This window comes from Lonchura striata, chromosome 26 (genome assembly GCF_050655825.1).
Source record: "Lonchura striata isolate lonStrDom1 chromosome 26, ASM5065582v1, whole genome shotgun sequence".
In the NCBI taxonomy this organism is placed as follows: domain Eukaryota; kingdom Metazoa; phylum Chordata; class Aves; order Passeriformes; family Estrildidae; genus Lonchura; species Lonchura striata.
The window spans coordinates 2,567,864-2,589,112 of NC_140728.1; the positions used below are offsets into that span (position 1 = coordinate 2,567,864).

General features: G+C 62.3%; 2 protein-coding genes across 3 annotated transcripts; one reads left to right on the forward strand and one right to left on the reverse strand.

Moving 5' to 3' along the window:
- Positions 1 to 151: 151 nt before the first annotated feature.
- Positions 152 to 14,040, reverse strand: PACSIN1 (protein kinase C and casein kinase substrate in neurons 1). The gene is made up of 10 exons (XM_021535984.4): positions 13,901 to 14,040; positions 4,536 to 4,668; positions 4,047 to 4,203; positions 3,702 to 3,937; positions 3,405 to 3,560; positions 2,903 to 3,078; positions 2,601 to 2,721; positions 2,400 to 2,524; positions 2,089 to 2,282; positions 152 to 1,757 (listed from the first exon to the last, which is right to left on the reverse strand). The coding sequence occupies exons 2-10, from the start codon at positions 4,596 to 4,598 to the stop codon at positions 1,648 to 1,650; spliced, it is 1,338 nt and encodes a 445-aa protein (XP_021391659.1). The 5' UTR covers positions 4,599 to 4,668; positions 13,901 to 14,040; the 3' UTR covers positions 152 to 1,647.
- RPS10 (ribosomal protein S10) lies at positions 14,038 to 20,156 on the forward strand. Of its 2 annotated transcripts, none has more exons than XM_021535987.4 (6): positions 14,038 to 14,173; positions 15,617 to 15,766; positions 16,361 to 16,532; positions 19,246 to 19,323; positions 19,641 to 19,696; positions 20,068 to 20,156. In XM_021535987.4, the coding sequence occupies exons 2-6, from the start codon at positions 15,617 to 15,619 to the stop codon at positions 20,107 to 20,109; spliced, it is 498 nt and encodes a 165-aa protein (XP_021391662.1). In that variant the 5' UTR covers positions 14,038 to 14,173; the 3' UTR covers positions 20,110 to 20,156. The 2 variants fall into 2 exon arrangements, with proteins under 2 accessions (XP_021391662.1, XP_021391661.1); XM_021535986.3 differs by lacking the exon at positions 14,038 to 14,173 and adding an exon at positions 15,044 to 15,098.
- Positions 20,157 to 21,249: the final 1,093 nt, after the last annotated feature.

Genomic DNA, 21,249 nt, shown 5'->3' on the forward strand with positions numbered 1-21,249 from the left:
CCCCTTGTCCCCCAGCAATGCATCCGAGCCCCCATCCTGCTGCACCCCAAAACCTTGGCGTGGGGGTGTCGCTACCTGGGGGCCCACAACCACCTCAGCCGGCCCCCCGGGGGTGGGACAGACGCACAGCAAAGGAAACCCCAGAGCCAAGGACGCTGACAGAGCTCGGTTATTTTCTCTTGCTGCTTTTTGTTGTTGTATCCACGGAAATACAATCACGAGAGATATATATATTATATATATATACTTCTTAAATTACACAATCAATGTACAAAAACCGGGGTGCATTGCTGAGACAGGTGGTTGGTTGGGTCTTTTCTGACTTTGTGGGGTTTGTTTTTTTTTTCCGGTACCCGGCAGGGGCTGGATGGCTCCCGCCCGCCGTGCTTCCCCTGCATCCACGAGAACACTGGATCCCTGGGGCCAAAAAATTCACGAACCAACGGAGGGGGCAGGACAGGAGCAGGAGGAGCGTGCGGGAAGCATTGATGCTGCTAAGGGTGATGGTATGGAAAGAAATGAGAGGTGATTGTAGGGAAGAGCTCAGGATGGCAAACGCACCCGAGGCAGGGGTGGGGTGGCTGCAGCTCAGAGCTGCGGGGCCGGGGCAGAGCCCAGGGGAGAAGGGGTAGAGCTCCGTGGGGACAAGCAAAGGGCAGAGCCTGTGGCCATTCCCCTGCCTTGGCGTGTCTTGATTTCGGGGCCATCTTTGCCAGGCAGCTGCTCTGCCCGGGCCGGACGATGCTCAACCCCTGTCCCTGCTCTGCTCCTGCATCCCTGCAGGAAGGGGAGGATGGGGACCGTCCCCAGCAGTGCCCAAGGCAGTCCTCGCTATCCCAGGCTGGGCATGGAGGTGCTTCCAGCAGCACCCGGCCCTGGTGGGTCGTTCCCTGGACAGCGCTGGATTTTAGGGCCACCTCACCTGGATCTGGTGTGCGTTTTGGGTACCTGCCCACCCGAAGGGCGACGCTGCTCCTGCAGCACAGACCGGGCATCCCGGTGCGCTGACAGCCCAGCCGGGAGGAGGAGGAGGAAGCTGAGGAGATGCCAGCAAGCTCCACGGCAGGGCTGGTCCCACCTCACCTGGGCATCTCAAGGATGGCCGCGGGGCTGAAGGGGGCATTCAGCCCCTTCCTCGGGGCGGGAGGATGAACGGGGGAGAAGATGGAAACACCAAAAAAATAACCAACGGAGTCAGACTCCAATCCCTCTTGGTTTTCTGGGATGAATTTGGTTGGTCCCAGGAGCTTCGGCGCCGTGCGTTTCGGAACAGTTCCAGCCAATCAGAAGGCGGCTCATGATTTCAGTATCTTTAAAAACCAACCAGTCAGGAGCTCTCACTGGTTGGGCTTTAAGATCTTGAGGTATCGGCTTTTCGCTCAGAAAAAAAAAAAAAAATTCAACTAACGTAGACGAACGGACAACGTCATCTTTCGCTTCACATTATCTTAGAAGAAAGCGACTATGCAAAATACTCTTCGGAGACAACTCTTAAAAAAATAAAAGCTTGGTCGGAAAATATGTCTGAATCTATAAGGGTGAGGAGTGAAGGACCAGACGGCAGAATGGCTGGTTGGCTGGTGGAGAGATGGAGACAACGGAGGGTGGATTTATCTGCTGACGGTGACGAGGAGCACACCACAAGACTTAGATTGCCTCCACGTAGTTGGCGGGGTACAGCCCCAGCTGCCCGTTGTCCAAGCGCCCTTTGCACCACCCCTGCTCGTCTTCCTCACCGAGTTTGGTTAGTTCATCACCTGGAGAGGAAGGTGGAAGGGAAGAGCTCATTGCAGGGGCTGAAGTTCTCCCACCTCCTTTTTCTGCCTGGGATGGAGCGGCTGGGGGTTTGCAGGACTCATCCTGGCCACACCAGTTTGTAGGATAGAAAGGCGAGGAGTGACTCATGAGCCCTCACGTGCCCTGTCCCTTCCCACTGCTCCTGTCCCTCCTGCATTTGGGCTCAGCTTCTGCCTTCCCCTTTCAGACAAGTCAACTCTTTGAAGGGCTGGGCCAACTCAGAAATGATCTGAGGGATTTCACACCCAGCAGACGAGCCTCATCCTACCTGCCAGTGGCAAGGGACCGTACCTGCTTTGAAGCTGAGCTCATCCTGCTCCTGCCCATCGTAGTCGTACAGAGCCCGCACCCTCACGCCCTTCCCCGCCGATTCCTCGTCGAAGGGGTTGGCGCCGCCGTTGGCCTCGCTGGTGTTGAAGGAGTTGCTGCCCTCGTCATCGGACCACTCGGCGCTGTAGGTCTGCCCGCGGTCGTGGCTGCTCACGCTGGCAGGGGGAGGAGAGGGAGGGCTGGCTGTCACCGAGGTCACCCCGCATCCCCAAATCCTTGCACAGGCAAAGGCCGTGCCTCTCGTGGCACCTGCCCTTCACGCCGGCCCTCACCTCCCGCGCTCGCCCGCCTGAGCCCCCGCGTCGCCCGCGCTGCCGGCGTTGGTCAGGGCCACCCCCTCGCCCTTCTTCTGCTTCTCCTTCCGCGTTATCGTGTGCGTCAGGTCCGGGTTCCACTCCTGCAAGCACAGAGCCACCCTGAGTGCCCGGCTGCCCGCAGAGCTGCCAGCACCCAGCCAGGGCGCCCGGCCTCACCTCAAACTGGGGCCAGTTCATGGGCATGCCAGGGCCGCTGGTGCTGCGGAACCACCGCAGGTCCTCCTGCGCGTCCGACATGCGGATGGTCTGCTCCAGCTCCCGGTACACGTTGGCGTAGCTGCGGGGAGAGACGTGGTCGGGGGCCTGCGGGTCAGGGTGGACCCCTGGGGACAGCGTGGGACGGGGACACGCCCGGGCTGGGGACAGGTTGTGTGTCCTCCTCCAGGATCCCGCACAGCCTCCCGCCACTCTGGTACCTCGTGGTGCCCATCGCGTCGGCCAGAATTCCCTGCCCCTACCTGCTGCTCTCGGCCAGGTTCAGGTGTCTCTTGATGTCCAGGAGCATTTCCTTGAGGAAGTTGAGTCTCTTCTCCTCAAACTGCTGGCACTGCTCGAAGACCTGCTCCATGCTCTCGATGTACTGCGGGGTGCACTTGTTCAGCTCGTCCAGCACCTTCTCGTACTTCTCCTGAGTCTGCAAAACCAGGAGGGACCATGGTAGTACCTCGAGCACCTCAGAGGCCGTTTCTGGGCACTGAGAGGTCTGGTTTGGGGGTCACCAGAGCTGGGGAGCTCAAGTTGAAGCAGGAGCCTCAGTGGGTGGAATCAGCCCCCAAAAGTGGGGTAAATACCTGCCCAGCTCACACTCCCCTGAGCACTGCCTGCAAATCCTTATCCTTCTCCAGGAGCACAGGGATGGGAAAATGGGAACTGATGGTGGAGAAAGGGATGTGGTGGCCATCTCCCCTGGTTTCCCTTGCCCAATGTCCCATGCATCTGGCACAGGGCAGTGCTTCACACCTTTTGCACATCTTGCTTGCACTTTTCCACTTTGTCCTGGAGCTTCTTCTGCTGCTCAGGAGTGTTGGACTGATCCGCCTTGCTGTTGGCTTCGCGGGTCATGGCCAGCTTCTCCTCCTTGCATGCCAGGTGATAGGCCTTCTTGGCTGTCTCCAGCTGTGGGGAGGACAGGGAAGGGACATCAGAGCAGTGCTCACTGCTCTGCCAACCCCTCTGCCTGTGGGGAGGTGCCACGTGTCCCTCCCAGCCTGGACTGGGCGCACAGGGTTGCCCCAGGGCACTCTGTGCTTCTCTCACCTCCTTGAGCTTCTTGGCCCAGGGCTTCTGGGCTTTCCGGAAGCCATCCTCAGCCTCCTTGGCCTCCTTGAAGCCCCCCATGATCTGCTTGTGGTAGGCATCCTTCTGCCAGTTCTTGACCTTCTCGAAGTCATCATTCAGGAGGCTGTTCTTCACCTCCTGGTGCAGCTCGCTCACCTTGTCCGCCTCCGTCATGATCGCGGCCCACGCCTTCTCCAGGCTGCCATACTGGGGACCTGGGGGCCGAGGGGACAGCTGGGGGTCACCCCACTGCCCTTACCCGCTCCGTTTCTGCCAGGTGAGGCTGTGATTGTCCTGGGGAAACCCTGGGAAAAGCCACGGTACCTTTCTCGATGAGCTGCCTCCACCGCTTGGACCAGTCGGTGAGCTGCTGGGCGTAGGACTTCTCGATCTTGGCCCGCTCGTGCACGCAGTTCATGAGGTCATTGCAGAGCCGGTGCCCGTCGTCGATCCGCTTCACCGTGCGCTTGTAGTTCCCCACCTGGCATGGGCACGGGCACAGGCAGGTGTGGGGGCTGTGACCACCCCGCCTGCCTCAGCCCCAGCTCCCTGGGGTGGCTACAGGGGAAGCACCAGGCAATTTGGGGGTGTGGGGATGGAGCTTTGGGTCGGGGCTGCTCCAACCCAACTCCCTCCAACCCCTGTGTCACTCAGGGACAGCCAAGACTGAGACCTTTGGCTCAGACACAGGGCCACCGCAGCAGGGATGCTGTCAGGCAGAGGAGGGAGGGCAGCCCCCAGCCCAGGGGACACCCCGGGGTGCAGCGACAGTGGCGGTGGGGTGTGTGGGAGGGGAGGGTGGCCGGGACTCACCTCCCAGAAGCTGTCGGTTGTTTCCTCGGCGGCCGATGCCGACTCGTCGTAGGAACCCGACATGGCTCCCGGCGCTGCCTCGGGCGTCAGAGCCGGTGCTGGGGGTTTCCTGGGTGAACACCAGCCTCATGCACTGAGGGGACAGGAGAGGGGAGTCACGGGGGGCGCAGGGGACCCCCATTCCTCCTGCAAACAGCTCTGTGGGACAATGTCCACGTACAGGGGACAGGCATGGGGACTGTGCCCGCTCCAGCTCTGGACCTGCTGGCTCCTCCAGTGCCCACCACCCACTTGGTGCCATCCGAACACCCCCGAGCCAGCGGTGCTGGAGGGAATGGCGGGCAGCAGCACAGTGGGCGCTCACTGGGCAGAGCCTGGCTCAGCACTGGCAGCCGCTGGGCGAGGGGCCGTGGCAGGGTCAGGGGATGCGCCGCCCAAGAAATTCTCGTCCTGATATCCCACCCTAATCCGTCCTGATCTCCAGAAGAACGGCATCCCCGGAGCGCCACGTGGCCCTGCTGCGGGGCTCAACCCTTTGCTGCTTTGTTGAGAGCTGGGGGTGGCACTGCACGGGGACAGAGCAGGGGCTGTGGTGGCCGTTTCCCAGGCGTCCTCCTCATCATCCCCACCCCGACCTGGATTTGGACAGCGTTTCCACAGGAAAACACTGGGCCTATCCTGCATGGCATCTGCCACCGGGATGGGGACAAGGTGGCCATGAACAGCTCAAATGTCCTCCTGCCCTGTCCACAAACGAGCATGAGAGAGATGTGGCTGTGACCCTCACACACCATCCCTTCCTTGGGGAGGTGGAATGGGCAGAGGGCACTCTGTGTGGGGTGGGAGGGCAGGGCTGGGGGCACAGGGTCCGCAGGGAGCACTGGTGAGTGCCCACGCTCTCCAGCTGTGCGCACAGCTGGCCCTGAGGTGTCCCCGGGCCGGGGCAGGGCACGGCCCCAGGAGGACAGGGACCTGAAACAGTTACTGGAGCGCAGTGCAGGGCTCGCTGTGCTGGAAGTAACAGGGCCCGGCAGGGATTTAGTGATATAACCAGGGAGGCACCAATCCCCTCCACCCTCCCCAGACGGTTAAAAATAAACGCGTGACTGTCCCTCGCTCAGCCGCCGAGACGCAGATGGAGGGGGCACGGCAATCCCCCCGCAGCTGGCAGCACGCAGCGCCCGCGCCTGCCTGGCACCCACGGCACCGCCACCGCCGCTGCCTGGCACCCACAGCACTGCCACCACGCCTCCTAGCACCCACAGGACCACCGTGCCTGGCACCCACGGCACCATCGCTGCCGCTGCCTGGCACCCACGGCACCAACACTGCCGCTGCCTGGCACCCACAGCATGGCCACTGTCCTTGGCACCCACAGTGCCACCACTGCTCCTGCCTGGCACCACAGCACTGCCACTGCTGTCCCCACCCCAGCACCCGCAGGCTGCCCCGGTGCACCTGCAGTGGTGACAGAGCACCTGGTGGCACAGCCCCAGGGGACCCCGCAGGCGCTGTGTGCATCCCGTGGGCACCGTGCAGTGCCCAGGGCTCGTGCCCCTGCGTTTTGCTGCAGGGGCTACACTGGCATGGCAAGGGCACCCTCAGGGTGACAGCCCCAGCGTGCCAGACCTAGGATGGGGACAGCAGGGAGGGAGCGTACCCATGGCTGGGTGTACCCCAGGAGCCACGGGCACAGTGCCAGCCCCTGCTGCCCCCAGCGAGCCTCTCGTGCCATGGGGCACTGCCAACGTGGCTGCAGCAGCTCTGTCTCCAAGCCACTACCTGGTCTGAGCCGCATCCTGGGGGTTATTTTTGGCTCTGCATCACTTCCCAGCTAACACTGCCTCCTCATCGCCACTCTCCTGCCACGCACCCCAACGCACGACCGTCCTCGCACCCCCACGCACGTGCATGTGCCCCCACTGTGCCAGGCCGCCTGGGCCACACGTGCCAGCCCCCTGCCAGCCCCTGCCAGCCCCCAGCCCTGCCATCACCTCGCATCAGGGAGGCCGGTGGTGATGCCTGGCGCCTGCAGAGCCGGCGGCCGAGCTGCGGCGTGGAGAGCTGCCAGCCCCAGCCACGCGCTGCCACTCGGGTGCCCTCGGCCTGGGGGGCTCCGCCTTGGCCCCTCACTCCCACGGCGCTGCCAGGGAGAAGCCGCAGAGCGTTTGGCATCGAGTGACGGTGGAGTTTGTCCCAGCTCCTGCTCCACGTGCCCTTGGGCTGCTGCTCCTGCAGAAGCGGCCCCGCTGTGTGTCTCTCCTGTCAGCACGCTCGGTGCTGGGCACTGGCACAGCTCTCCTCAGCCTGCAGGCAGCTCCTGCTGCCCTGCTGCTGCAGGGGGGTCTCTGCCCTCCGTGGGGGCCGGGCCGTGGCCGTGGCCCTGTGCAGACAGGAGGCTGCTGCAATGCAGAGGCTGGTGCTGCTGACACCGCGGGCACGGCGCGGGCAGCTGCCTGCACCCCCATGGCAGAGCCCTGGCTGGCAGAGCCATGTCCCCAGCGAGGTGGGACAGACCGGTCCTGCTGTCCCCTGTCCCCAGTGTTTGTTGTCCCAGACCCAGCATCTCTCCTGCAGCCAAAAAGCAGGGGATGGGGATGTCACACTCCTGCCCCTGGGCACATTGGCTGAGCTGGTGGGGACCAGGGGCAGGAGTGGCTGCAGAGCCTCTGGTGTGGGTTCCTCTCCTGCCAAGAGCCCCTGGCTAAGGCTGGATGGTGGCAGGTGCCCTGCAAGCAGAGGAGCACAGAGCGAGACGGTGTCCCCGTGCCTGTCCCCATGCTGTCCCTAGGCAGGAGGTCCATGCCAGCTGTGAGCCCCATTGCTGGGAGGGCAGTGGGTGAGTGACCCTCGCTGAGAGCATCCAGGGCAGGGGGAAGCCACACTGGGAGCTGCACTGGGCTGTGGGAATCCAAGCAAGAGTGCTGGGCCTCAGGCTTTCGGCCACAGGAAAGGTCATTTGCTGTCCCTTAGCACAGGGCTGCTTGAGGGCCCATTCCAGGGTGCAGAGCCAATGCCACCATGATACACCACTGTGGCCATTTGTGGCAAAGACAAATGGATTCAGCCGAGGAGGTCCAGAGGAGCTTGGCAGCAGATCTCCCACCATGTTCTGGGGCTGCTGTGCTGCATCCACCGAGGGTACTGCAGCCACACACGGGGCTTGAGGTGGCCACACATGGGGCTAGAAGTGGCCCCATACAGGAATTGAGGTGGCCACACACAGGAATTGAGGTGGCCACACACGGGGATCGAGGTGGCTGCACATGGGGGGTGAAGTGGCCACACGGGGGGTGAAGTGGCCAAGGCACAGCAGCAGGTCCCAGGGAAAACCCATGCCACTGATGTGCATTGCAAGAGGCTTTGCAGCTGCAGGAGCTGTGCCTGGTTTGCTGCTCAGTGTGACCCAGCTGAGTGGCTCTGGGATTCCCACCCCAGGGCTGCTCCGTGTGTCCCATGGGGCTGGGAAATGCTCCTGGGGCTGGCGAGGGTCAGAGCTCAGGGAGCCAGGCAGTGTGGAGAGGTTTGGCTGTGGTGTGGCTGAAGCCTGGCCCCCTCCAGAGCCCATGGGGACCCTGTGAGGAAATGGTTAAGTGGGTGCTGCTGATTCACGCTGGCAGCTCCGCATCAGCAGAGCCTGGGGCTCAGGGCTGAGCGGCCTCAGCACCCATCCTGCCCCCTTGGCATCAAACCAAGCCCAATGCCAGCAGGGAGTGAGCCTGGGCCCTTCCAGGGTACTGTCTCCATGGGAGCAGGCTCTTGTAGGGTCCTTCCTGCATTCCCTGGCAAAACCCCTTTGGCTGCAACATGAGCAGGGCTGGAGCCTTCGGGCAAAGAGCCAAACCCAGAATGGTGGGTGATTCTCCATGGGATTTCAGCCAGAGCAACACCATGGGGCTGCCCGGGACCCAGCATCGCATGAGGTGGCTGCAAGGGCAGAAGGACCCTGGAGGGGGCACAGAGGTAATGGTGGGAAACTTCTGGGAGCCACTTTTCCAAGGAATCCTGGGTGGAATGTGCCTATGGCAGCCTCCTCGCTTCCATCGGGGTCATCTGCATTGATGGGGGGATCTGAGGCCTGGGGACCTGCTGGACCCTGTGGGGTCAGGGCTTGTGGGTTCTCCCAAAGCAGGAAGGAGGTTCATTGATCCAGGAGCAGTACCAGGAGCCTCGTGTCCTGTGCACAGACGCGAGGCCGCCGGGAGCCAGGTGCTGCCAGGTTGCAGTAGCCAGGGGAGACACATTTGCTCCAAGCCCTGGCAGAGATCGGCTTCACAGCTCATGTGGGCTCTGCAGAGAGCTTCCCCTTCCCCCTGCGCTCCCAAAAACACCCTGCTCAGGGCACCCATTAATCTTCGAGGGATTTTAGGAGCCTTGTGCAAAAATTTCAGGAAGCTTGCTTGGCATTTGCAGATAACGCAAGTGTCTCTCCAGGGGAGCCTGCAGCCCAGCTCAGGGACAGTGGATGTGCCCGGAATGCGGATGGGGAATGAGGATGGGGATCCCTGGAGGGGCAGCAGCAGCAGGATTGCCAACACCCCGCATGTGCTCAGGCCTGGGGAAGGGAGAGGGGGCTCAGCCTCAGCTGGGGGCTCCAGGGGCTGCCCAGCTCGGCAGCTCTGTCTCATCCTGCCGCCTCGGCTCGCCGCGGTAAACAAGGCTGCTCGGACACCGAGCGGGGATTTCTGCGGTCCCGGGAGCCGGGTTTAGGCAGAAATCCAAAGATGAGGTTTGCAATTAAACGCAGAAGTGGCAAACAGGGATGGTGGAGGATACGGCGGTGCCATCCCCACGCTCCCGCACCGGGGAGGGGGAAGCGGAGCGGAACGCGCTGCCACGGGGGTCCCGGACCCTCGCGGGGATGGAGCCGGAGCCGGGGGCGACAGGAGGAAAACGGGGCTGCTGGGGGCGGGAGAGGTGGAGGGACAGTGGAATTTCAGCTCTCTGTGGTGGGGAAGCAGACTTGGAGCCAGAGGGGACAGGAAAGTGGGGAGATGTGGGGGGCAGCAAGGGAGAAGCTGGGGTGGCACGGCTGAAAGGAGGGGGTTCAGTGATGGAATAAGGTGTTTATTTGGGCAGGGGGACAGCGATGGCAGGGACAGCACAAGTTCACCCCATTATTTGCAGACGGGGAAACTGAGGCACAAGCCCGGGAGTGCGGCAGCATTGCAGAAGGGGCGTCCCTCTCCCCAGCACCCCACTGGACACACGGAGGGGGTGAAGGTCATATACCCCCCCAACCTCCAGGGCTTGCAGAAGGGATCAGGGGACATTATACGCTGCCGGGGGGGTGCAAAGCCGTGCCTTACTGCCCGGTCCTTGCACAGCAACCCCCCGGCCGTCCCCCCATCCCCGCAAGGGACCCGGGCATCCCGCACCCCATCCCCGCAAGGGACCGGGCGTCCCTCGCCTCGCCGCCGCAGTGGACCCGGCTGTCCCCGCGGGGGCCGCGCTCACCTGCCGGGGGCCGGGGGGGCCGGGGGCCCGAGGCCGGGGCCGGGGCTCCGCTCGCTCCGCTCCGCTCGCTCCGCTCCCGCCGGGCAGCGGCGGCGCGCACGGCCGCGGGCACGCGCCTGCCCGAGCCGCCCGTTGCCGTGGCAACCGGGATGGAGCCGCTGCTGCGAAAAATCATCCGGGGGGGGCGGAGAGGGGGAATGGACCCCCCCATCCCCGCGGCCGCCTTCCGCACCGCCGCCAGCCCCCGCAGGACCCGCCGGCCCCAGAGCCTCGCCCAGCGCACCCACCGGGGCCGCACAGCCCGGGGCACAGCCCGGCAGGGGGGTGCCACGGCCAGGCAATGGCGGGGTCGGGCCCCGGGCTCCGGTAGGACCTAATCGGACTCGTTCCCTCCGGCCACGAGGCGGGGGGGCTCTTTGGGGACCCCTCCGGGTTCCTGGTTCTGCCACGCCGGGGGTCGTTGTCCCTCCCGCACGGGACAGGACAGAGCCATGCACTCCCTCCGCTGCTGCCACGGCCTCTCTGTCACCCCCGCGGCTGCAGGGGGGTTTTGGGGCTGAACCACAGCTTTTGCAGGAACAAACACCCCAAAACGCCTTCGGAGAGGCAGCCGGTGCCGCCTCCTTGCCAAATGTGCCAGCTGGGAACAGGCTGGTAAGAGAATCAGGAACAGCCTTTTCCCCCCGGCAGGGTTGGGGAAGGGGGTGAGGGGGCTGCAGCCCCCAAGGCTTCTTGGAGGGGAGCGGGGCAGCTCCCCCTCACTGCCATCTGCCCATCTGCCTCCGCCCCAGCCCCGGGGCTCATGCCCAGGGTCACCGGAGCTTGTTACGGGATGGGAGTCCCGGGGGCAGAGGGGGCTGGAAGCCGTCGGGAAGCAGGCAGGATGCGGGTGGGGGTGATGACAGGCTCCCGACACTGCGCCTGCATCCCCCCGCTCGCGGGGGATGTCAGGGAAATTAAAAGCCAGCAGGAGACGAGAGCGTCCAGGCGAGTAACCGAAGCCGCTGCAGAAGCCGCAGTAATGAGGCTGCCGGGGCCGCTGCCGCCGGGATCGGGTTGCCCAGAGAATGCGACCCGGTCCCGGGGGGCTCTGCCGGCCTCCGACGCCGGCTCAGCTTTCCCCTAACAAGCGCCTTCGACTGCCTAATGAAGCTCGGTGGGGCTCTGCAGCCCGCCTGCCTCCCGGCTCCTCGCAGCTCCGTGCCACCCGAGCCAGCCCCCATCAGGGCCAGCCAGAACAGCCCCCGGAAGGTTTCACGCCCTGCTGCAGCTGGGGTGACACCTCGGGGATTTAATGTCCCCAGTCCCAAAGAGGAGTGGGATGGACGCTGGTTCCTTCAGGAGCGGGGGATCTTTGCCTGTTGGTGTTTCAGAGGGTGCTGAATATCTGGTCATGGTCCTTCCAAGCAGTGAGTTGGCAGTTCTCAGCACTGGGATGTCCCAGGCACCATCAGCATCCCTGCTGCAGAGGGATCCTTGGCATTAAACATCAGGTGACAAACGCTCTCCAGGATGGTGATAGGGGGACCTCAATGACTCGGGGGGTTCCCCAGTGCAAAGAGCCATCGCCACCAGCTTTGTGGTCTGCGCAGGTGGCACCAGCTCAGGTCTCCTTCCCTGCAGCTTGGGCTGCTCCATGCAGGGAGCAGGTGGGAGCTCTGCCTCCTCAGTTCCTTCACCAAAAACTCGGTCACGACAAACTTTTCCCCGGCTCTCACCATCCCACCGTTTACTGTTTTCAGTGGTAAGTCACTTCTCCTCCTGTAAATGAGTTTCCTTGTGGGAAGCAGCAGACGGTATTGGCAGGAAATAAGCCCTGATTTATGGGGCCACTTGCCGCTCTAGAATTACAGCTCCGTGAGCACAAACGGAGCACAGGAGCCCACACGGTGATCCCGGCGGCTGCTGGAGCCAGAGCAGGCAGGAATGAGGAGATGCCACCAGGAATCAGCCGCCTGCCCATCAGCCAGGCAGGAGTGCCGGCCCTCGCACGAACCGGGGGGGTTTGAGCGCAGCCAGCTCCCCAGCAAGGAAGGGAAATGTGTTCCCTAAATCCCGGCAGATCCCCGAGCTATGGGGCTCAGCTGCTTCTGGGAGACACGGGAGAGCCCATGGGCGGTCCAGGGAAGACTGGTGTGGATGGGGGCAGAGGGAATCCCAGGATCCCGAGCCCATTCCTGTCCTCCGCTGCCTCCTCCCAGGGCAGCTGGGGCTCGGGGGGCCGGATGGGGCCAGCGCCCCACGCTCGCCCCATGCCCGGGCTGCGTCGCCGCTGCGGATGTGCCGCCGGTCCCAGGAGCCCTCCGGGGAGCTGGGAGAATGCAAGCGCTACTTTGCATCTCTAATTAGCCGCGGAGGATAATTGGCGGCTCTGCGGCAGACAGGCAGCCATTGTGGAGGGCCCCGCGCGGGGCAGGTGCTCCCAGAAACCCAAATCCCACCGAAACAATTCCCTTCTTGTCTGCCTGTGACCGGCCGGGGCATCCTCCGAGCCCTTCCGGGGAAGGGGCTGGGGCCGGGACATAAAGGCTCCATTTTTCCCAGGGAAGCGGCTCGGGGCTGGCTGCGGGCAGCTGCCCGAGGAGCCCGCACATTCCAGCCACGGCCACAGCCGTGCTGGGGCTCGCTGCCTCCGGCCCCGCCGGCTGTGCGGGACACAGCCCCTGCAAGCTGCCGGCTTGGAGGCGGCCTCTCCTCCTCCAGCACCATCTGCAGGAGCTCAGCAGGTCCGGAGTTTGCCTTCAAGGTGTTGCACAAACGCCGGCCAGGCTGGCATCCCCGGGACAAAGTCTGTCCCCGTGCCACGCGCTGTGCTGGTGCAGCCTGGCTCTATCCCTGTGCCATCGCCGTGCCCTGGCAGGGACCGGCAGAGCTGGGGACAGGCCATTCCCAGCGAGGGGCATCCCACCCAGAGCCCAGCCCAGGCTCTGGGCTCGGGACAGCCCCGCTCGGTGCTGCCACGCTGTGCTGATGTCCCTTCCCTCGTGGCCCTGCCCTGTGCGCGTCACTGTCGGTCCCTGCCTGTGCCTGGGCTCTCTTCCCTCAATCCTTTCTCGGTTCAATCCCGTTCCCGTCCTGCCGCATCCCCTCCGGCGGCCGCACACCCCGGGAGAGGAGGGAGAGGAGGGAGAGGAGGGAGAGGAAGCGGCCAGGGGCGACCCCGGGGCAGGCAGCACCTCCAGCACCGGCCGAGCCGCTGCCTGCTGAATTCCCCGATTTTCTCTGTGCTCCTGCAAAGGGAACACAAAACCCCAGGAGGTGGCAGGACTCTCAGGGCTTCATTTTCGGGGTCAGGCGCGCTGGCAGCCGCAGCGGCTGATCTCTGCCGTGCTGCGGCCGCGGCCTTTTGGCTTATTAGGGCTGTGGTTTGCCCGGGGAAGGCGACGCGGGGGCCGAGGGATGCGGGAGCAGCCGGGGAGGCTGCCGGGAGAGCTCTAATCCGTTTAGCGAAGCACTTGCTTTGCCATTTCCAAGGCAGGAGGTGCAGGAGCTGTGATCTGCTGCAGCAGCGACAGCGCAGCGTGTCCGGCCGGCGGGGACAGCTCCTGCTCCGCGGGCCGGGCCGGCTGATGCCGCGATTGTCGCAGCATCCTGCGGGTCACCCTGTGGGACACCTCCGTCCCAAAGGAAGAAACGAGGGGGTGACACCCAGCAAAGCCCCAGGACGGCACCGGGCACCTCCAGGAGCGCGGCGCATCCCTCGATCCCTCCCGTTCCCCGCCCGGCACGGTCCGGCACGGGTCGGGAATCACTTAGAACGGGTCGGGCGCGGGTTGGTTTCCCAAAGCAGGGCGCGGAGCCGGTTCAAACACCGGCGGGGACAGCGCTGTCACAGCGCCCCGGTCCCCGGCATCCCCCTGTGCCCCCCGGGCCAGCCGTGCGCCCCCCGCCCGCCCCGCCGGCCGTACCTCGGGGCCGCGGGGACAGCGGCGGAGCCTCTCCCGGGGCCGGCGCTGCGCATCGCGGGCAGGTCGCGGCAGATGGGGCGGAGGGAGGGGGTAAAGATCAGCTCGGAGATTAGGGCGGCATTTTTAGCCGACCAATCCCCGGCGCGGCGGCTCCTCGGCCGCGCAAGGTGACAACGCGCCCGCCGAGGGGATGGCGATAAACCCCGGGGCGCCGCGGTCCCTCCCGCTGTCCCCGGGCTCCGCTCCGGTGCTCCGAGTGCCCGCGGTGTTCAGGTGTCCGCTCCTCCCGGACCCCCAAACGGAGCGGGACACGGGAGGGACACCGGGGGGACACGGGGTGCGCCCCAGGGGACACGGCTCCGGTCACAGCCCCGGACGGGGTCGGGGGAATCGCGGCTCCCGGGCCGGTGTGTGCGGAGCAGAGCGCCCCGGTGCCTGCGGGAGCCCCGAGCCCTCGGGCCGGGCTGCGACCCGCGGCTCTCCGGGGTCCCGGGCAGCGCTTCACGGCGGGGGACAGCGGGCACCGCGGGGACTGCGGGTGGCACGGCCGGGGGCGACACGGGTGGTGGTGGCACGGGTGGGGATGCCACGGGTGGGGATGGCATGGCCGGAGGTGACACGGCCAGGGGTGACACAGCTTTGGGTGGCATGGCTGGGGATGGCACGGCCGGAGGTGACACGGGTGGGGATGCCACGGGTGGGGGTGACATTGTCGGGGGTGACACGGGTGGGGATGGCACGGGTGGGGGTGACACGGCTGGGGACGGGGGGGGGGGTGACACAGCCGGGGGTGACACAGCCGGGGACGTGGGGGGTGGCACGGCCGGGGGTGGCACGGCCAGGGGTGATACAGCTTTGGGTGGCACGGCCGAGGATGGCACGGATGGGGACGTGGGGGATGACACAGCCCCGAGTGACACAGCCGGAACGTGGGGGGTGACACGGCTGGGGATGGCACGGGTGGGGACGTGTGGGAGGCGTGACACGAGTGGGGACGTGGGGGCGGAGGTCAACCGCCGTGCCCCTCAGGCACCGCGGCGGGCAGCCCGTCCCCCGGGCAGGAGGGGGCCTGCTCTCCGCGCAGGCAGCACGGCGGGCGCCCCCTCCCGCCGCCGAGGGGGTCCTTGGCGCGGCGGAAGCGGCGGGCCGGCGCACGCGCAGTCCTTTCCGGCCGGGCCCCGCCGCCGCCGCCGCCACGGTGAGGCCGCGCTCGGGCCATCGGCCGCGCATCGCCGCCATCCCGGGCTCTGGGCGCCCCCCGCCGCACTTCCCCCATTGGGGCTCCACGCCCCGGCTGTGCGGGGAGAAAGGGACCGGCGGCGCCGGGCCGCGGGGTGGGGTTGGGTGTCCGGCGCTGGCACCGGGGCGTCCCACCCCGGCCGCTGCCGCGGGGGTTCGGTCATGCCCGAGCACGGACAGCCCCGGCCCGGTGGGTCCGGGAGCACCGCCCGTAGCTGATTTCCCGTGCTGGGGGCGTTGCCGGGGTCGGTTCCGGCTCCCGGTTCCCTGGTTCAGTTGCACTTAACGGCGGGGCCAGGCCGGGCTCTCCCCGAGCCTGCCCCACCTTGCCCGGTGTGCCCGACAGCGGGCGGGGGTGCGCGGGATGATTTACGGAGGAAACGCTGGGATTTCCCGGTTTCCCTCCCGGGAAGCGCGTCCCGGGGTGGCCCAGCACGGTTCCCGGTCCCCGAGCCCGTTTTGCTGTGCCCCCTGCAGATGTTGATGCCCAAGAAGAACCGGATCGCCATCTACGAGCTGCTGTTCAAGGAGGGCGTGATGGTGGCCAAGAAGGACGTGCACATGGCCAAGCACCCCGAGCTGGTGGACAAGAACGTGCCCAACCTGCACGTGATGAAAGCCATGCAGGTGGGGGGCTCTGCTGCTGCTGCTGCAAAATTAAACTTCACCATTGTAATGTGAATGAAAAATTAAACTTCATCATTCTAATAAAGATTTGTAGGGAATGGGTATGTTTAGCATGTTGGGACTCATTGCCCTTTAATGGACATAATGCATACCTCTGACAACTCTTGTTGATCTTTTTTTATTTCCTTTACTAATTTCTCTATGCATAGAATTTTACAATAGCTTAATGCATATTCATTCTGCTGATTTCACGTTATACTTACAGTTAGTTACACTTGTACTTAGTTTTTTCTATACTTTCTAACAAAAACTTTTGGGTCACTCTGCCGTGTCTGTTTTAAGATCTTAAGAGTCTTTTTTATCTTTTAGTGTGCAAAAGTGTGTTAGTAGTTTTGCTAGGCTGCAGTTACTAGACTAAATTTATTTAGCATATTTAGCAAGCTCAAAGTGGCACATTTTCTTGAAATCTGAATAGATTTTTACCTTATTCAATTTTCACTCTGTCTCACTGCCTTCTGTCCCCCTTCCCTGCTGAGGAGCTGGGAGAGGCTGGAACTGGGAGGAACTGGGAGTAACTGGGAGCTCTCCCCGCAGTCCCTCAAGTCCCGAGGCTACGTGAAGGAGCAGTTTGCTTGGAGACACTTCTACTGGTACCTGACCAACGAGGGCATCCAGTACCTGCGGGATTACCTCCACCTGCCTCCCGAAATCGTCCCGGCCACGCTGCGCCGCAGCCGCCCCGAGACCGGCAGACCCCGGCCCAAAGGTCAGCTGGGGCTGGGAAACGTGGGGGAAAATTCAAACTCCATCATTTCAATATTTATTTATAGTGCTGGACGCACGTGGGGACTTGTTGTTCTTTAATGGCTCGCTTTTGATAACTTCATTGATTTTTATTGCTCTTATTAATTTCTATACTCATAGAATTTTACAATAGGTTTGTGCATAGTAATAGAATTTTATATAAAAATAGGTTTATGCATATTCATTTTGTTGATTTCGTGTTACATTTCTAGTTAGTTACACTCGTATTTAGTTTTTGTTAGAAAGTATAGAAAGAACTCTTGGGTCACTTTGCTTGTTTAAAGGTCTGAGGAGTCTTTCTTATTTTTTATCTTTTTAGTGAGGAAATTTGTCTTTTTTTTTTTTTTTCTTTAGCTGGGATAGTTTTATTAGTGTTGCAGTTACTAGACTAAACAGCATATTTTACTCAAACCATCTCAACTCAGTACCAAGCTCAAAGCAGTACATTTCACTTAAATCTAAATGGATTTCTAATTTCTACTCTGTTACATTTTTCCTCTCTTTCAGCTGGGCAGCCAGGGGTGGGCACAGGGGGCTGGGCAGCCAGGACAGTGCCAGACCTGTGGGGATTGGGTGTAAAATTGTGAGCAGAGCAAGGAAATGTGGTCGGGGTTTGTGTCCCACCCCAGGGATTGGCCTTCCCCAAGGAATGGGATGGGGATGTGGAGGAGATGTTGGAGCCCCACCTGGGCATCACCTGTGGCCAGTGGTGGGTGTCCCACTCTGCCTTCCCCAGGGACACTGAAGGTGCTCCTGGGACAGGGCTCCTGAAATATTTACCCCCACAGCACCCTGGAGTTGCTAGACAGCCCAGATCTGAGAAGGCTTTGGGGGAATATTTCAGGGGCAAGGTAAAAGATTCCAAAAGAAGCTCTAACCCCCAATGTAGTCCTAGACTTTTATTCTCAGATGTTTCCAGGGGAGAAAAAGGGAGAACAGAGCCTTGTCTAGACTCCTGCTCATGAAAATATATTTGGCTCTCAGCCAATTAGGTCAAGAAAGGAAGGAAAGGTTAAACTAACATGGTTACAGCTACAGGGGTCTCTGGTGGGGAAAAAGCCATTTCCCACAGGAATACAACAAGGTCCTTGTTGAAGGTGAACAGCAAACTCGTGGTGGAGGAGCAGCAGAGCCCACAAAAATGCTGAGGGGTTTGGAGCACCTCTGTGAGGAGAGACGGAGGGAGCTGGGCCTGGTTAGTCTGGAGGAGAGGAGACAAATCCCCACAGATATGCCCAGGGCATGTACCAAAGGATGCTGCCAGACTCCCTTCAGCGCTGCCCAGTGGCAGGACAAGGAGCAGTGACCAGAAACTAAAATACAGCAAGTTCCACCTCAGCATGAGGAAGAGCTTCTCACTGGAGCAGCTGGGGGTGTGGTGGTCTCCCTCTCTGGGCACATTCCAGACCCACCTGGACACGTTCTTGTGCCACTGCTCTGCGTGACCCTGCCTTGAGAGGGCTTGAAGAGGGTGAGCTCCAGATCAGCCCCAGCTGCTCTGTGATTCTGTGTGTGGGGCTTGCAGCTCTGATTTTCCCTTGGTGGCTTTTCACACCCCAAGTGCAGGGGGTGCAGCAGACTCTGCTCTGGGGGATCACATGGGTTGTGCTTTTTTGCTTCTGAGCCACTTTGGGGGCCAAGGAGCACTGGGAGTTCACCCCCAGCTGCTGCAGTTTGTGTCTGAGCCAAACAAAATGGGAGCATCACCTGCTTCAAAGGAAGGAATTGCAGAGAAACTGGGAATACGATGCTTTCTTTGATCTCTGAGTTGCTTGGGTGTTCCAAGATTTGTTCTTTAGATGCTGCGTTTATCCAGTGAGCTTAAAGGAGCTGCATCCCTGCTGGGAGGGAGGGAGGAGTGGCAGCTTCTGGCTGGGGTTTGTGCAGGAGGAGCTGTGTGTGGTGTCACAGGATTGTCCTGGTGCTGGAACCCTCCTCAGCCCCCTCTGGGCAGGGATATTTGGAAGGGCTGCACTTGGTGCTCTTTTTTTACTGTGGATGAGGCAGCAGTAGTCTGAGAGCCACAGAGGTGGTGTAGTAAAATAATTATTGCAAGAACTGGGATTTTTATGGCCATACCAATGTATGTGGATGTTCAGGAGGATGCTGGGGTGCATCCTTGGTCCTGCCTGGGTGGGCTCTGCCCAGCCTGGGCTCCAGGCACACAGCCCAGTCCCTGAGAGGTGGTGGTCCCACCACAACTGGGTGTTCCTGCAGCAGTTTTGTCTGCTATTAATCTGACATTCTACAGATAATCTGCTTTTACTGACATGAGGAATTTGGGGTACTGACAGTGTGGCTGGTTCAGGCTGGGGTCCGAATTCTGTCCTGCAGTTTGGGATCAGCTGTGCACCAACATCAGCCATGGCAGACTCCCAGTATTCTGGGATTTTTATCAACAAAGCACTAGTTTGATGTCCAGAAGACAGTTGGGATGATGCTGTAAACCCACTTCTCACATTATTTAACTTCCACCCTGCCCCAAGCTGAGCAGATTTCACCCTTAGAGTGAAGTTTCCCTTACTAAAACACTGCTTCCCTTAGGTTTATTCTCCCCGAGCTGCTCCAGGTGCAGCACTGCTGGCAGACCCGGTGCTGTTCTGCACCTTGGGGTGCAGGAGCTTTGTGTTTGTGGCCTGGCTGAGCAGCGTTTGAGGCTCTGCTCTGTGTTGCAGGTCTGGAGGGCGAGCGCCCGGCGCGGCTGACGCGCGGCGAGGCTGACCGCGACACGTACCGCCGCAGCGCCGTGCCACGTGAGTGTGCCCCCTGTGCCCCCCTGCCCTCCCGGGGACAACTGTCCAGCTCTGGGGCTCCTCTCAAGGAGAAAAGGGGAAGATGAGGCTCTTGGCATAGCTATGGGTCTGTATGTGAGCGTGGATGGGAGGAGTGCTGGAGTTTTGTCCAGCTGAGCTGTGGGGTTTGCCCTGGGGTTGGCTCAGTAATTCTCAAACGTGCTCATTTACAGCTGTTGCTTTGCTGTGTTTAGCCCCAGTTTTAGTTCTGTGGGATGGTTAAAACTTTGCTTCCAGGCAGGGGATTCTGTGGGTACTGACTGCTTCTCTTTCTGCAGCTGGTGCTGACAAGAAGGCTGAGGCTGGTGCTGGAGCAGCCACAGAATTCCAGTTTGTGAGTGTTTGCATTTGAACTTTGCTTCCTTTTTTGAAGGTTTTGGTGGGAGAAGCTGGAAGGTCCTGCCTGTAGGATTCTGACGGTGTCAGAGGGGCTGGAAACTGTCGCCCTTCAGATGCAGCTTGCTCACTGTGGGGAAAGGATGTGGTGGGACAGAGGCCAGTGACAAGTTTGAGAGCAGGCTGAGCTCTCTGGAGATCCATGGTTTTATACCTCAAAAATGAAAGTATTTCAGGTTTGATCCACAGAGCTGGCTGGAATGTGTTGATGTTGGTGGCACTCGCCTGGCTGACCTGTGCCATCAGAGCTTTGATGATGTTTGTCACTGCTTGACACAATGATTTCTAACACTCCTTTTGCTGTTGCAGAGAGGTGGATTCGGTCGTGGACGTGGTCAGCCCCCGCAGTAGAACTTCGTGCTCATGTTTTGTGTATAATAAAAGAGGTGAAAATGCCACTGGGTTCATGCCTGTGTCTGAAGCACACAAACAGAACTCACGAAGCACAGCGTGACTCAGAGCTTTGGCATCTGGGACAGCACTTTGGGAGTGACTAAATGCAGGTTCTGTTCTGCTGAAGGAAGTTTAGGGGTGTGGAAGTGAGTCCTGGACATTTCCCATCTGCCCGGGGCGATGCAGCAGGGCTGGGCTGGGGCTGAGCTGGAAAACTCAGCTGTGCCAGCCCGTGTCCCTCTGATGGGGACACGGCCCGCGTGTCCGCACCCTGCGCTGTCACCTGGGCTGTCCCTTGTGGGGACCGGGGGCGGGTTTGCGGCAGGACCGACGTGGGGCGAGTGGCGCAGTGGCCGCCGCCTGCCGCCAAGTGTCGCTGGGCAGCCGGTGACAACCGGTAACGGGCCGTGATGGCCGCGGTGTCACCGGACACACTGACACTGACCTGGCGTGTCACCCAGGGGAATGGACACCCAGCCGGGTGGCACCGGAGGGGGAATGGACACACGGAGAATGTCACCGGGGATGGACACGGCCCTGCGGTGTCACCGGAGGGATGGACACGGCCCCGCGGTGTCACCGGGGGGATGGACGCGGCCCCGCGGTGTCACCGGGATGGACACGGCCCCGCGGTGTCACCGGGGGGATGGACACCGGGGATGGACACTGCCCCTTGGTGTCACCGGGGGGATGGAAACGGCCCCGCGGTGTCACCGGAGGGATGGACACGGCCCCGCGGTGTCACCGGGCATTGGACGCGGCCCCTTGGTGTCACCGGGGGACGGACACGGCCCCGCGGTGCCGGCGCTGCCGCAGCGCCCCCGCGCGGCGCAGGGCGGGCGCTGCCGTCCCCGCGGAGCCGCTGTCACCGCGGGGCCACGTGCGCGCGGCCGGCCCGGCCCCTTGCGCTGTTCGCGTAAGGCCGAGCGCCCGCCGCCGCCGCTCTACGCCGCCCGCCCTATTCCCGAACGCGGCCCGCGCCGATGGCGTAGAGCGCGCGAGCCGGGGCGGGGGCGTGGCGGCGCCGCCAGCGCGGGGGGAGCGATTCTGGAAGCCGCGCTGCGCACTTGGCGCTCCGTGAGGCCGCAGGGGCAGCGC